Raw genomic sequence first — 15564 nt, forward strand, 5'->3', positions numbered from 1 at the left:
TCTGTTGCATACAACCCAACATCAAACCTTACCGAGGGGTTTAGGTTGAAGCTGTAATGATTTTCATCACGACTGCCACAAAAAGATGCCTAAGCTAGGGTGGAATTTAAGGTTACTTGGCTTTACTTTTTCTAAGAAGGAAGTGCTAAAACAAAACTGAAAATCTCGTAAATCCAAGCGTTGGTCTGCCCGGGGGCTATTATAACTGTGATTCACGTGCTAGATTTTGTTCCATGAGTATGCTCTCGCTTATTTCGAATTCAAAAACTATACTCTGCCGTTTTGACGAAGAATTAAAAATGTAATAATCGCGAGCATTAGCGTTCTTGGGGACTGGCTATATTTTTAATTCTCCGTCCAATGGTTAAACCTATGGAAAGCAAACGCATATGAACAGTTGATAAGGTCAGAAAGGGGTTTATTTTTGAAATAATTATTAAAATATATAAATTGACAATTGTTTGTCATACATAAGCTTGTTCCCGACTCACACTTTTGTTCATATGTGTTAGCTTTGGTGAGATGCATGCCTTACTCTAAAAAATATATTTATGCACCATCAAAAACAGCGCCATGTTCCGAGCTGCTGCTGCAAAAATTAGTTTCTAATAGGATTCGTTTTTTTGTGTTTTTGGTAATGCTAAAAAAACGTTTGAAATTACAATTGTATTCCAGACGGGAGCAGCTAGTAAAAAAATATGCTTTTATCGTTACGCAAAATGCAAAAAGTGTTATGAAAAATCCTCGCTGCATTAAAAAACGTTTCTTTAAATTACAAAACAAGTAGTGTTAAATTTTGGATACAAAAACAATTCACATTATACCTTCAAAATACAAAATATTAGTTAGTATTTTGCTTCATGATAGTTTCAGCATGTTTAGGAGTAGTGATTCGGGTAGTTTGTGTTTTGGTTGTGATTATTATAGCTTTTGTAGTATGTGTTTCGCTGTGTTTGAGTGTTGGGAGCGATTTATGCGAGTTATGTCGGGGTGTCTTGGTGGGTGTGTAAATTGCGTTTAGTAGTAGGAGGATGATGGTGTGTCTTGTTGTAGCATGAACATAAATGAGGTGTCTGAGTTTTACGAACGAAATAAACTAGCATATGGTGCAATACATACCGTCTTCATGAGTGCGTACTGTGTACGGGTACGATCGGGGTCCGTCACCAACGGAGGTACCGGCTAGAACCCAAATCTTGTACTCGGTCCAACGCTTTAGCTCGTCCAGGACGATGCTAGTAGAGTTGAGGGTGGTTACCGTGGCCTCGCTATCTGATCGTCCAACCTCGACGAAGAACACCTTATAATAAACTATGGCGCCGTTCGATCGTTCGACCGGTGGTGGCAGCCATGACACGTTGATAGTGGTTGGACTTGTGGCTTCGACAGTTACATTACGGGGCGGTGCACCGGGTACTACGAGTTGGTCAATGGTCAGGCATTATTGGTGGTGCAGTATAACGTAAAATCATAGCGATAATTGGGAAACCGATAAAATAAAACAAGAAACGAGAAAAATATTGTAAATAAAAAGAATAAATCATATCAATCAGCAACAATACTTAATGTAAACAATAGCAGTAAACGAAACTAGAAGAAACGTGAACGTTCAGCACAGAGTAATGGAAATAGATTTAAAATTCACGAGCAAGATATATAAAAAAACACATTTATATTATTGAACATTTCACGATTTCTTCGCGTGAAAACAAAAACTAACACACAACTCATGTCGTAAATAACAAAAGTCATACAATTTAACAATAGTTATGCAAAGGAACCAAATCAAACGATTGGAATACAAATATAAAAATGAAAACAAACACAGTCATCGAAACAGTGCATCGTTTGGAAGGATTTCATTTTCGTTCAATCATATATGGTTGTCCCTTTTGTTGCGAGGTACAGAGTGCTTTAAAGCCGCTAATTCACTAATGCATGTCTTATCTGGACAGTTAGTGGTAGTAGTAGTAGTAGTAGTAGTAGTAGAAAATGTGCATTTTAAAGGTAAAGAGGAAATGTTGTATCATACACATTTAATGGTGCTCTTGAAACAGAAATCGAACAGAAACAAAGTGCTCATTTGGTGCAGAACAATTATATAGAATAAACGACAGGAAAGATTTTGAAACAAAATCGATTATGCAGAACGAAACTAATCATGATGAAACACATTCAGTGAAAACTCATACAAAATGTATTGGTGTCGCATGTAATGTTTCTTCGTGGTGCAAAGCAAGTTGATGCAGCTACGTTTGGTACGAGGTAAGCATATGGGCATAGGGTAAGGATATAAGGCACATTTTGAAAACACATCTCATTCCAATTCTAAAGCATTCTTACTTTGTAAATGAGCAAAACTGTCCATGCATTGACTTCGGCTAATGGGCAAACTAAGGAAATAAAAACTGACAGAAGAAGCGAATCGATTTAAGTTCAAATTAGAGCTACGCTACATGATTTAAAGTACTGGCCAGTGAGCTGTTTTGGATGTAAAATGATCGAAACAGACGGGTGATTTAAAGTGATAGCTAATTTTACACATAGAGTGGAAAGATATGAGGGCGATTTTCATTGCAAAGGAGATGGTGTACAAAAATCAGATGGAATGTAAGAGAATGGAATTGCAACAGAAAGAGGCAATGAAATGCAGAAAAAACTCATTAAAATCAACCATTCATTGGTAAAATATTAATTGTACCATTGTTGGTTTGCAAAATAAAAAGGACGAAATTGTCCGTTGCGAATAAAAAGTAAAACACGAACTTGGGATGCGACAAAGCGAAAGCAATGGAAATTCAGACAAACAAAGAAGAGTAAACAAATGATAAATACAAACGGCAGTTGAATGAATAAACAAAAACAAAAAAAAAAACAATAGACGCCGATCATCACCAAGACCAATGTCCCAGCAAAACTACAATGAAAACATAAACGTTGTGATGCTGAGCAGAATCATACCGACACAATTTTAAGTGCACCATGCAGCAGACCGTACTATGTAGACAAGCATACGCAAAACACCGTTTGTTATACTTCATAGCGTATTGTTCTCTGTTCCCCCGTAGGAGTAGCAGAGTGAAAAATACAACAACAACAAAAAGAAAGTTAAATCTGCATTTGTAGTAGTTTTTGCATTGATTGGTGCGCTTACGTTAGAAATAACGATTCTGCTAGCATAATATATCAAACACACTTTTGAATTTGTTCTTTTCAACTCCATTCATGTGTGGACTTTGATGTGCGATAATAGTAAAAAAAGAAACCATACTGGAGATATACAAAAAAGAAATTATTCAATTTGTAACTAGGTTGGATAATTGTATAAAATCAAACACGAGAAAACAATAAAATGTTGATGATATTTTGTCGTTGTATATAGTTAAAATATGAAAGCAAGAAACGCATGAATCGTAGTAAGCAAAGTACAAGTGTAACTTTAAATATGTTTTTAAATGTTATCTAAAGAAGGCCACTACAAAAGTAGCAGTAGCAGGAAACATGTTCAACGCTTGCACTTTAAGAAATGACAAATAAAATTAAATAAACATCAGTGTTAAGTAGATGGCAAAAATGACAGCACCGGCTCGTGCGAGGAAGGGGCGACGAGGGCATCATCGTTTTAAATAAAACATGAATCAATTTCAATGGAAAAATAACAAACAGAGTCGGTAAAAAAAATATGGTGAAATGATTCATAAAATTTGATTGCCTGTATTTAATTAAATCCACCGCCGCAGGGATGGGATGCTGAATCAAATTAAGATTATGAGAAAAAAAAACCTCGCATTGAAAAACACGAAGGTATCAAAGCATGGGTGGACATTATTTAAACTCGTTCTTTAATGGCAAAGCGAAATGTGCAAAGAGTGCATAAGAGAATGGCGCACAAACAAAACAAAAACAAAAAAAGGTTAACAAACCTTAACTACTACTCGTAGCTTGGGGCAAAGTGATATGCAAAAAAAATGGGAAAACTGAAGCTCAGAGATACTACTGTCAATGTATATGTATATAAATATATGTATATATATAGATATAGATATGTACTTTTAAAACAACACGAACACTATCGATGTGCAGTTACGCAGAGCGCTCAACGAAGAGTTATTGTGTGGGTGATAAATATGTGATAATGAAACCCAGAATTCAAGAAGATGAAATGAATGAAATGGAAAAGTAAAAGGATGGTAAACGCAATTTAACGCAAAAACAGAAACGGTGAAGATAAAACATAAACTGCATGGAAGAAATGCGAGAAAATGGTCACGGCCGCAAAGGCAACGCGGACGCAACTGAGCAAGAAAAGTGAAACAGAGCGAGCATTTCGTTGGAATAAAAAGGAACGAAAAAAGAATAAAAAATTGTTAATCCTTTTTTTTGCAGTTGCACGGCGGTTAATTAACGATTGCCTTTCGACCCTTTTGCTTCCGGTTGACCGTTTTCACTTAATGCCAACACATAACTAACGACTGGTCTTCGCCAACTGTCGTACCGCGTTAGCTGTACAGCGGACAGGGTTTGCTTTGCTTCCGCCCATACTTCCGCTTCGACACAGGACGGACGCACCTACCTGTAGGGCGATCGTTACCTGAATGATCTTTGCTTTCAGGGTGGGTATCGCTGCTGCAGGCAGTACTTAATTTCTTTCGGCATTGTTATGGACCTCAGTGCTGTGAGTGTTTGGATGTTTTTCTTATTTCCTGCTCCCCCTTGCTTCTCTCTCTCTCTCTCTCTCTCTCTCTCTCTCTCTCTCTTTCTTTATTTCGCTTTCTCTATCGACTACTGTGTAACCAAAAAAGGAAAATGCAAACCAAAGTGCCCCTGGTTTTTGTTTCTTCCACAAACGATCAGCCAGAAGAAGAAGAAAAATAAACCAAAGTATATTCAACGGGTATGATTACGGTGACGGAGAGCGGGATGGTAATGCAAAATTTGTGGACATAGCCTGGCACTGAATCGAAAGCTTATTTATGACGAACATCATCTTCCAAGCTTCTTTCGCTGTTGCTGTCCCTGCTGAACCGAGAAAGTGGGCACACCAAAAAAAGGGTTCGGTAGTTTATGAAAATATCTTTCCCTTTTTAATTAAATTTCCAAAAAGTACGATAGCTGAGCAGAGAATTACGCGAATAAATAAAGCAGAAAAGAAGAAGCAGGGGGTTAAGGTTATGTCAGCTCGTCTTTGTTTCGGAAGGTTTGTGCACACCACCAGCAGCAGCAGCAGCAGCAACAACAACAAAAAACTATAACACAACAAAATCAATACAAAGTTTCTAAGCACAGCAGCAGCACCACCAGCTTCGTGTGCACAGACGTCGCAAAAATCAAAAGCAAGAAAAGCCCGGTACGAATTATTTGTCCGGCATCTTTGTGCTAAAAATTGAGCAAAACAGAAAGAGAGTAGAAGGAAAATAAAAACACATCCAAACACGCACAGGGCACGCAAAGTCTCTATAGCGGCGAGAGTTCACAAAAACCGATTTCTGCATTATTTGGGCAGGATATTAAAATAAAATAAAATCAAGCATCCGAAAGAAACGTTCGTACATTGCATCAACAGACAATCGTGGGCTGTTTTCGACCGGGTGGTAATATTGTGCTACAAAAAAATAAAACACACGATCCGGCAGGCAACCAGCAGTTTTTTTCCTTTTTCATTGGATACTGGTGGCCTCATGGTTAAGCCCGTAGGCGGAAGCAAGTCTTGCAAAGGCAGTGGCAAAGACAGCACACTCAGTGCGGGGAGCTGCTGGTTTTACCCGCCTTCGGCAGCCACATTGTTCATGCTCCCTTTAGGTATCCTTTTAACGGACCCTTGATCCCGTCGTCGTCTCGCTTCACAATGGATTTGTGCTGGACCCTTCCTGGTAATTGTGAGCGAGCGGAATGAGCGAATGCGTGAAAATCTACCACCCCGCTGGCAAAGAATATCGATTCTTCCCTTCAAGTTCTATTGCCAGCCACATTAAAACAGTAGATCAAGAAAGCTCATCCTAGAGCCCGCAACCCACACCCTTCTGCCGAATCACCTTCTGACATTCGCTTTAATCTTGCACACGCGCTTTCCACGTCGATCCAACCACGACTGCCGTTTATCACAACATGAAAACAGAATATTTTTTTGGGGATTGGAGTGGAGTGGAGGGTGGTTTCTTCGGATCGGATCGAGCTGAGGGTGGGGTGCATAGCGAAAAGAAGGCTGGAAGTTAAACGCAGTAAAGTCTACTTTCATTTGCAACCCCAATTAGCCGCTGAGATCAAATTAGATCCACCCCGTCGGCGTACGTACTAGATCTAGAGCGTTCGATCGAGAGGGGCACATCGATCAAGGGTGTGACAGAGAAAGATAAAGGTAGGGGAAGGTACAGGGTAAGAAAAAAGGGTTTACTTACCGTACTGTTTGGTTCGCACCGGGATCGGCGGAGTGGTGGCACCTTCGCCACGCTGGGACCGGGCCGACAGCCAGAAGTAGTACAGTGTGTCCGGGTACAAGCTGCTCAGCGTGTAGGTCTCGGTGTTCGGAATTCGTCTGTGCGCACCAGTGCCCGGTGGTTAATGGCGTACACGGATGGTCGTGAAGGGAGAAGAATTTTAATTTGTGATTAATATTAATAAATTTTGTTTCACCTGCCAGGTCTGTGTATTGAAGGTATTATTTGGCGGATAGCGAAACCGGGGAACGAACGAACCGGGGCACAAAGGGTTTCGCAGGGATGGAAGGCCCCAGTTCCGCGTGGTCTGGTGCTGATGGAAAATGAATGGCGAGCCCGTGAGTAGGATGAAAATCATTTTCATAAAACACTGCCCTTTTTTCACGACCGGAGCTGGTCGGTTGGTAGGTAGTCCCGGTGTGGGCGGATGGGTTACGCACTCGAGAATGTCGTCGGCGCTCAGTCCGTAGCACCAGTAATCCATAAAAAAGTAGAAATACAAAAGGGGAAAATGACCAGGCGGCTGGCTAACTCTATCATGCAGCTCATGCTTTTAGGTCGCTCGATTCCGTGAATTTATTTGCGGACGACGAACGGCTGACGCAGGACAGAGCATGCCAACGACGAGGGGGCGGGCCACAGGTTGGGCGATGTGGGAGAATTTATCAAAGGTTTTCGCCGGTTACACGAACCAGGTATTCTTGCACGGCATAGCTTAAGGTCGTCGGTTGAGAAGGAGAAACTTTTCGGCCGCGATTGGTTTTATGAACTCTTCAAATTTGGTGGTAACTGTTCCGTGCCACAACATTGCCTTTACACGCAGCCTCCTCGCGCTACCAACCAATCAGGCAGTTGCGACGCTTGAGAAAGCTAAATTGGTGGGTGACGCGATGGAATTTTGATGAAAACCACAAACACGGTAGTAAATTTCACATGTTATGACATTTTCAACGGAAACTTTTTCTGCGCTGAATGTTTCGGTTGTGCCATTTGTGCAAAACGATTGTGTACGGTTGTATGGTTTTGAACAACACGGCTAGTTACATTATCATAAACATCATAATTTGGCGATAATGGATGGGCTCGGTAATTGTTTCGGCGCGCCGGAAACGGAACGTGTTCATTACAATTAATAAATAATATATCCTGGCAGGCGTGACAATATTTTCTCAGACCAACGGTTCATAATGGGGTAGTTATTCCGCGTACACCTCGAAGGGGTTTATACTTGTTTCGATGTGAAACGCACGGTTGTTCAATAGTCAAACATATTTAAGCTATTTTTTTTCGGGGTGCTGTATGGTAATTTGTAACAAACAACAAATACGGTAAAATAGCTTAAACTTCGTTATATTGTCGACCGTTTTGTTATTTGAATATTCAACATTGATTTAAAATTGTAATTTAAAGAGCGTTAACCATAGTGAAAAGCAAGAACCACACGGGCTTAAAACTGAAACAAAACATGAACGGCCAGTATAAACGGCATGGAAAACAATCAACAAAAAAGCTATAAATTTTCTCTGCTGTCGGTTCGAAAAACAATACCAGCTTTAAAAACAAAAATCAATACCATGCAGACAAACGACGCTGCGCTGCGTCCGACATAAGCGGGAAGGTGAGACGGTGGGGGTTTTATGAAAGTGGCCGAAAGGTTCACTAATTTTCACTGCTTCAAAGTACCCCGGGTTCGAGTGCGCGGTGTCAATATTATTCAATAATTTAAATTTCAAATTATCCCACGACTAATGTCCCTCCGGCAACGCTGAACGTACGCTGAAACGGAGCGAAAGCATCGAAAGCTGATTGTGAAATGTCCCACCAAAGCTGGGAAAGTGTGCGAACGAATGGTTTAAGTGGGCACGGCTTTCCACCCCGCAATCGCATGAAGGAGGCCAAGAGAAGAGCGTGGAAAGAAGAGGGGGGACATGTCGTGTTGACATTAGTTTGGCATCCCACGGAGAGCTGACAGATGACGGACTATTCTAGCTGGCTGGTTGTGGGGTGCGCTACATATGAGGCCGTTCACATAAAAGTCTAGCGTCGAGTTGAGACTGCCGATGGGAACGTCGGTATGGCCCCCATATTTCGATTCAGGAAATATAAGGTACTACATTGGATTGGATTTGCTGGCATGGAGCGCTTGGGGGCGGGCAATGTTATTGTTACTGTTTTTTGACCACTATTGCTTGCTGGTTGGCACCGCATGAGCGGGGAATGCTGCTGAGGATTGACCCACACTGTGTGTGAGTGTGTGTGTGTGTGAAGTGACTGGCACAAACAATAACAACAAACAAAACAAGTGCCTCCACTAAACAGTTATCAAGTGCGCTATTGTTATGAATGCCATTCGTTCCGTTTGGCGACCAGCAGCGGCGCATACAAAGCGGGCAGCACGGCTCCGACCACCAAAACTTCATGATGCGGTGAGATAATGAAGGAAATAGAGTTTGCGCTGGGACATCCCATCCCATGAACTAAAGCATGGACATCCCAGCACAGTAAATCGCGAAACAGTAGTCACAGGGATAGGATTTCGCACTTGCAACTTGGCGGGCCTCTGCAGCGGAACAGAGAGATGGGGTAGGAGGGGAAGTGTACGAGGGGGGGGGGGGGGGAGGGGTTGCGGAAACATATACATACTGATGATGCTGCTCGTTTGCATAAGTGTCATTCCAGTACAGCTCGTAGTGTACGATGTTCTCGCCCGAGTGAGTTGGCCGGGACCATTGCAGGGTGACAGCTGTTTCACCGACATCGGTAGCCCGAAAGTTGCTTGGTTGTGAGGGAACGCCTGAAAATAGTACAGTAAAAGAGCGAAAGAGAATGTTGTTAAACGTTGGTTGAAAAAAAAAACACACACAGACAAACACAATTCTTTGCAATTTCATAGTGCCCCCGTGTGCGCGCGCGTGTGTCGAAAAACTCGCAATTGCAAACACACCAAACCAACAACCAAACTGAAGCAAGTACTGTGGGTGTCATCCTAGTGTCATTCAGCGTGGAGGGTCTACTACTGCCCTCCTGTCCAGTACGCTTCACCGAACGAAAAGTACCAGAAAACAAAACGATCGTCCAATGATGGTGGTGTATCGCGCGAATGGAAAACTCCCGCAAACTAGCTGGGAGGGTCGCGCACAAATGAGTGTAGGGTGTGAACGAGGAGTGAAAACATTTGGTTGTAATTTGCATATGCATAAACACGTTGTATGAATGTTTGATAGGAAACAATTTAATTACATCGAGATTATCACCGGTGTCGATGGCAATCGAAAATCCTGTTACACTTAAGCCGGTAGCTTAATTTAAATAGCTTCGTTTTAAAATGCTCATATTTAGACGAACGCTAGAGCGCACATTTTTGTCCATTAAAACTCTTGAGGCTGTTGTTTGTCATGCTCTTGAAGATGCGATGTTTGTCGTGTTCTTGAATCATAGTTAGATTGAAAGTTTAGGACTTCACAATGGCTCTAATTGATATTTAATTTGTTGTTTAATGTAGCCAGCTGAACAATGCTGTACGTACAACGTTTTTATGATGATTTTTTGAAATGTTTTTGAACAATGAAGTTGATTTATTAGATAACACAAAAAAAGATTTCAAATACAGAACATGGACTTATCTCGGGATTAGACCTTGCACCTTTCTCTTGGCCACGATTGGGACATTTCGGGAAGACAATATACATTTACGGTATCGCCATCTGTCTGGAATCACAGGAAACAACATTGTGCCACCAAATTGATCGTTGATAATTATTAAAGGCTTATGTTTAATTTTTAAAGGTTTATGTTTAAGTAGTGTACTGTTATAGAAACTATCGAGCATTTAAATTAAGCCTATTCAACTCAATTATATCCAGCCTCACAAAATCCTTAAAAAAAAAACGCTGATTCAGTCAGGAAAGCACAGTGCTCAGATAGTGAGATTTATATTCATACTTCATCATTCTTGAAGATGTACAGTGGCCCATCTGTTGAGACCATTATTCTTGCCCTTTGTCTCATTAGTTGACAATGTGCAAAGAAACGGCGCAGCATGAAATGGACAGTTGCGATGTCACTGTCACAGTGCCGCCGCTGAATCTGCATTTCAACTGGACCTGAAGCCTTAAGTTTATTAGTCAATCTCCGACAGTGCTCTTTATGCCGCGATGATAGCGTTTCTGTTGCACTTCTTGCAGGACAGCGACAGTGCAACAGCACACTATCTACCGGCCGGCGCACGAAGCGGAAAGGGATAGTGTTGGATTGATTTGAGGGAAAAGTTAAATTGAAATAACTTTTGTGTGCCGCTCGGAGGAGAAAACAATGGCAAACGCTCATTCCAACGGTACTGGACCGATGCATTGCGGGATTGTCATTATGCTTTCCGGGTAGGTGGTGGGAGGACACTTGCAAGGAAAACTCGCTCATCATGGATTCTCGCTTGGAGAATATCTCGACGTGGCGCAAAAACTTGCCTCCTTGTGTCAAAGGGCGGTATGAAATGAGGATTCTTGAATTTTGTTGCAGCGTTATGTCTAATTTGACCGAATCTGTAAAGCAAGTTGATGACTTGCTCTTGCGATATCGTAGCGACAGTTATGCTTGAAACGGCGTATTGTTTCATGAAAATAGACGATTAATGTTGAGAAGATGAATGATTTTATGTTACTAGCGACAGCTGGTGGAATTTAGCCACGGAGGGGGTGGTATAATTTCAAGAAAATAGTTAAACTTTACTGGACGGAAATCCAATTAGCTTCTAAGGACGGGTTGGGCTTGTTGAACGACGGATGACTGATTCACTGTTACCACTGTTGTAGCTGTAGCGAAAGAGTGCGCCTTTGGAGTAATCTGTTAAATTGAGCGCAAAGTTGATTCTATTTTACCGTTTTGTCACTAACTATGTCAAAGTTCTCCAGTTGCTTGTCAGTCTGTATGTCTTTGATTATGGCTGGCATTCCGGGGCGACAGCAAACTGTGAGTTTAGTACACTATTTTCTCTGCTAAATCAGGCAACTTAACCCAACGATGATTTAAACATATATTTTTTGCCTTAGCACGCTCATTCAAAGGACTATATTTCCTCGGTGTGTGATATAGGGATAGCATGTTGCTCTATGGATACGAGAATTCATTTACAAAACAACTTACCTTGTTGAGCTTTAACTTGAACCGGGTTGGACAAGGGACCAGCACCCATAGAGGTAAATGCTTGTACCCGTATAGTGTAGATAGCATGAGGAGTCAGCTCAGAAATGGTCGTCATATCGTTGGTTTCCATCTGAGAGTCCCACGATGCTTCGGGCTGGTTTGGGTTGGTGGTGTAGTACACTTTGTATCCCTAATAAAAAGAGCAGACGTAAAACCAGACAACATTAAATATGTGTGCATACTAACATAAACATTACAAACTGTATCAACAATGGATGGAAACCGCAGGGCAATATATTTTACAAATTTGGCTCTTGCAACCAGTTATCAAAGTTAGAAGATCATGAAAGAGTAAAGTAATAGGCAACAGTCGTGCTTACCACATATGCCCCACGTATGGTGGCGGTAAGCGACAGTCCCAACCTTAATGATCATATTAATCAACAAATCCATAAAACGTTCATTACAACCAAGTCAACCAGGCATTACAGGCCCGCAGCGGTGGCAGCCATTATCGGAAACACGCATCACAAAACGCATCCGAGCCAGGGCCGAACTCTGATGGTTGACCTGCGATGTTCTCCGATGGTCATGTAAAATTATACCAAATTGCATTAATAATTCACTGTTAATTACGCTGAAACATCTCATAAATTATTTGCTGCGTAAACGTGAGCTCCTGGCCTGACCCTTTCGACCGATACAATTATTGATAGTTCGTTATCTATTGTTGGGGTACACGACAGTCGTCGGGGATGGATCTCGCATGGTGTAAGAAAATGCTTACACATCATCTGTTTGAAATGCCAGTGCCAGATACTGACATTCAATGGAAAATATGCTTGCTCAAATGAGTGTATATTGAACATAAATGGGAACGAAGGAGGAAAAACACAATATAAACACGGTAAAATATTGTCGTCGGCCGATAATTTTTTCTCGATTAAACTGTTGAAGTAGAGTGAATTAATTGGGTGGAATGTAAAAAAAAAACAGGAAGAGGAAATAGATTGTAAGCTAATCCCTTTATTAGCAATTGAAAGCAAAACAAAAACCGACCCATTAACTGAATGGAGTATGGCTGATGTATCAATTAGCACACTGTTCATTATAAATGCTTACGCGTTTAGAATGATGGTTAATGGAGTGTACAAATGATAACCCTTTATTGATCGACTGGTAGCGTCAATATGTACGCAGCGTATCGATTGAAGGCTTTTGAAGTATGCTATTATTAGATAGTCGAAGTTGTCGCCACGTGAAAATGTGGCAAAATAAACGGTATAGGCGAAACAGTACTATTTTATCCCGCAAATGGGGAAAACGCTATAAATACACATCTAGAATCCATTTTATGCCCGCGCGATGAGCAGCTTCCAGCTAGTCTAGGTGCAAAAAAATAAGTTGTTATTAAATTTGTCCTGCACGATTGGAAGTAATGGTTTTGTTTGTGTCGGTCGTGCCCCGCCGATGCTTGACAACTTTCCGTGCTGTTACTTCTACCCCGAACGCTACTGGTACTCACGGTAACTTGTCCATTAGGAGTCTCAGGTGGTTCCCACGTAATAAGCATTGTCGACGAGCTTAACGGCTTCACTTCGATGTTCCTTGGAGCACTTTCCATTTCTGTAAGTAGTTACCGGCAGACGAAGACAGGAAGATAAGACGATGATACTCAGCGCACGGTGCATTTGTTACTTGTACTCAAATTGAAAAGCTTAATAAACTAAGGCATTTGAACTATAAAATGTATAATAAGGGTATTAAGGTAAAACATAGACAAATTTGCACAAATGGATTAAAGTATGCTTTAGTAGGGTGAAATATAAGAACATTGTTAATCCCAAATGAAGCAAATGATACAGTAATTCTAAAAGGTGATTGATATATACAGTTCTAAAATAGTAATGGACCACTCAAACTAGTGATACTTCAACATACTAAACGAAGCTACAGATGACGGTAATAGTAAACACATACGCATAAAACACTTGAAAAGTAGATTAAAACATGCATGATAAAGAGGTGTAAGAATTAGTTGAATCGTGAGTATGTATATATTGAACAAAGCAGTTTGATTTTGCATTAAACAGTGCGATTTGTATATTTATGGAACTCGTAAAAATAAATAACCAGCTCGTATCGAAATGCACCACGTATAAAGATTTGTGCCGCACGAAGCGCAAAATAAAAGATTCATAGATGACAAGAAATTGAAGACTGCGGAAACCGAGAGCTCCTGAGGCTGAAAGCAATGTCGGCAGTCCGGGAAACTTTAGCAGAACTAAAATAAAAGTTGCTATCCATTGTTAAATTGAATATTTTCTGCAGAAATTCTGCCCTGAGGCATCTATCAGACCGTTTGTGGACCGAGCTCGGACAGGTGGGCAATGCAAAGTTGAGCAGAGCAGATATACGGAGAGGGGGTGCTGCCAAACAATAAGAAGTAAAGGCAAAAGGAACTGTCCATTTTTCTGTACTTGCCCAATCCCCCCACCCTCCCTCCTTGCAGCGATATGTGATCGTTAGGGTTGTTGTGTGTCGGTGAAATAAGAACAGCTCGCAAAAGTACATTTTCCCACTGCTGCATTATGAAAATGCTGTAGAACGTAAAACGAAACGGGGACCAGAGTGCACAAACGGTGAAGGCGTTTGTGAGAAAATGGAACATATTCTACAAACAGTCGACAATACGACACATAGCAGCAGCGGCAGCAGCACACTAAAGTATTGACGATGAAATCAATAGAACAGCAGCATTGGGCACAAAGCACCAAAACCAGTAGACCAACCAAACGCGAGCAGTGGAGTGAGATGGGCGCGTTGCGAAGATAAACACAGGCAACATGAGCACGAAGGTTCGGTCGTGATGTGTGTGAGGGCGGTACGTATCACTTGGAAAAGTTTAGTGCATTGCTCGAAGCTTATCTTTTGGACAGTTGCAAAGTGAAAACTTTCCCATCTAGGAAAGATCCCGAAAGGAGGAAGTGAGGACGGAAGGGAGGCCGAGAGAGAGAGAGAGAGAGAGACAGAGACGATGGTGCGGACCGTGGAAAGCAATCGCTAGTAGGTACAGTGAAGTACGTTGCGACTTTACCGAAATTACCCTGGATGACATACTTGTGTGTCTCCGTAGTTCGTGTACCAAACAACGCAGCAGCAAGCAGCAGCATCTCATGTAAATTTGTGAAGCAAAAAGGTGAAGTTAGCGCTTACGGCCAAAAGAAAATAGAAACAAAAAAGGAAAGCAAAAATGCGCTGATGGAAACTGGAGAAAATTTAAAACTGATTGAAACACGCCATACAAAAACAAGTGAAAAAGTGTAAACATCTTATTGCTCAAAAACTGATCGCCATTCTACGAGAAATAAAACTTTTCTATATGGGAATACAGCAGAAAACCAAAACAAAAAAAAAGTGGAAGAAATGAAAACAAAAACTCAATCGTGATACACACAGTTCGACAAGTAGAGGTGCGGGAATTGAAACATGATGAAGTTTATGTGAATGTGGCATGAAAGTTGGCAAAATCTACCGTGTAAAGGGCCGGTTACAAAAGACAAAGTAAAACAAAACTTCCACAGAAATGGTGAATCAAATGTGTATAAAAAGAAGGAAAAAACAAATCCATACAACTACAGGCAACTGCCGTTATAAAGTGAGTTACTTACTGGAACCTCCATAAGCGGAATCGCCTGTCAATATGTTGGTTAGAGACAAAACGAAATGATGAGAGCACCGCGCGTTATCGAGAGCAAAAAGTTGAGGAGAATAAAAATAGTCAATGAGTTAAAATGTATATATTTGCATCGAATAAAGTGCATTATTAAAAGGAGAAAAAAACCGCTAAAAACAGGTGCAATTGTAAACCAAAAATTGGAACAAAAAGAATGTACAAAATATTTACGAAATGGTGTGTTTTTTTTCTCTTTTCTACAGTTCTATTGCTTTAATATGGGGTGCTCGTTTTGTAAACAAAAGGCAAACACTA

The 15564-nt window shown here is 41.0% G+C and overlaps 1 protein-coding gene across 27 annotated transcripts in view; it reads right to left on the minus strand.

Annotated features, from left to right (window-relative positions):
* Positions 1 to 15564, minus strand: part of LOC1279520 (tyrosine-protein phosphatase Lar) — a 234157-nt gene that overhangs the window by 28117 nt on the left and 190476 nt on the right. For 20 of the 27 annotated variants that reach the window (XM_061660324.1, XM_061660321.1, XM_061660322.1 and 17 more), the window contains 6 exons: positions 15245 to 15268; positions 13099 to 13199; positions 11574 to 11763; positions 9078 to 9228; positions 6396 to 6532; positions 1120 to 1416 (listed from right to left, as the gene is read on the minus strand). In XM_061660324.1, coding sequence (XP_061516308.1) covers positions 1120 to 1416; positions 6396 to 6532; positions 9078 to 9228; positions 11574 to 11763; positions 13099 to 13199; positions 15245 to 15268 — 900 coding nt within the window. The remainder of the gene's footprint in view (positions 1 to 1119; positions 1417 to 6395; positions 6533 to 9077; positions 9229 to 11573; positions 11764 to 13098; positions 13200 to 15244; positions 15269 to 15564) is intronic. The other 7 variants (XM_061660340.1, XM_061660341.1, XM_061660338.1 and 4 more) reach the window with 3 other exon arrangements.

Source organism: Anopheles gambiae, chromosome 3 (genome assembly GCF_943734735.2).
Source record: "Anopheles gambiae chromosome 3, idAnoGambNW_F1_1, whole genome shotgun sequence".
Classification (NCBI taxonomy): Eukaryota; Metazoa; Arthropoda; class Insecta; order Diptera; family Culicidae; genus Anopheles; species Anopheles gambiae.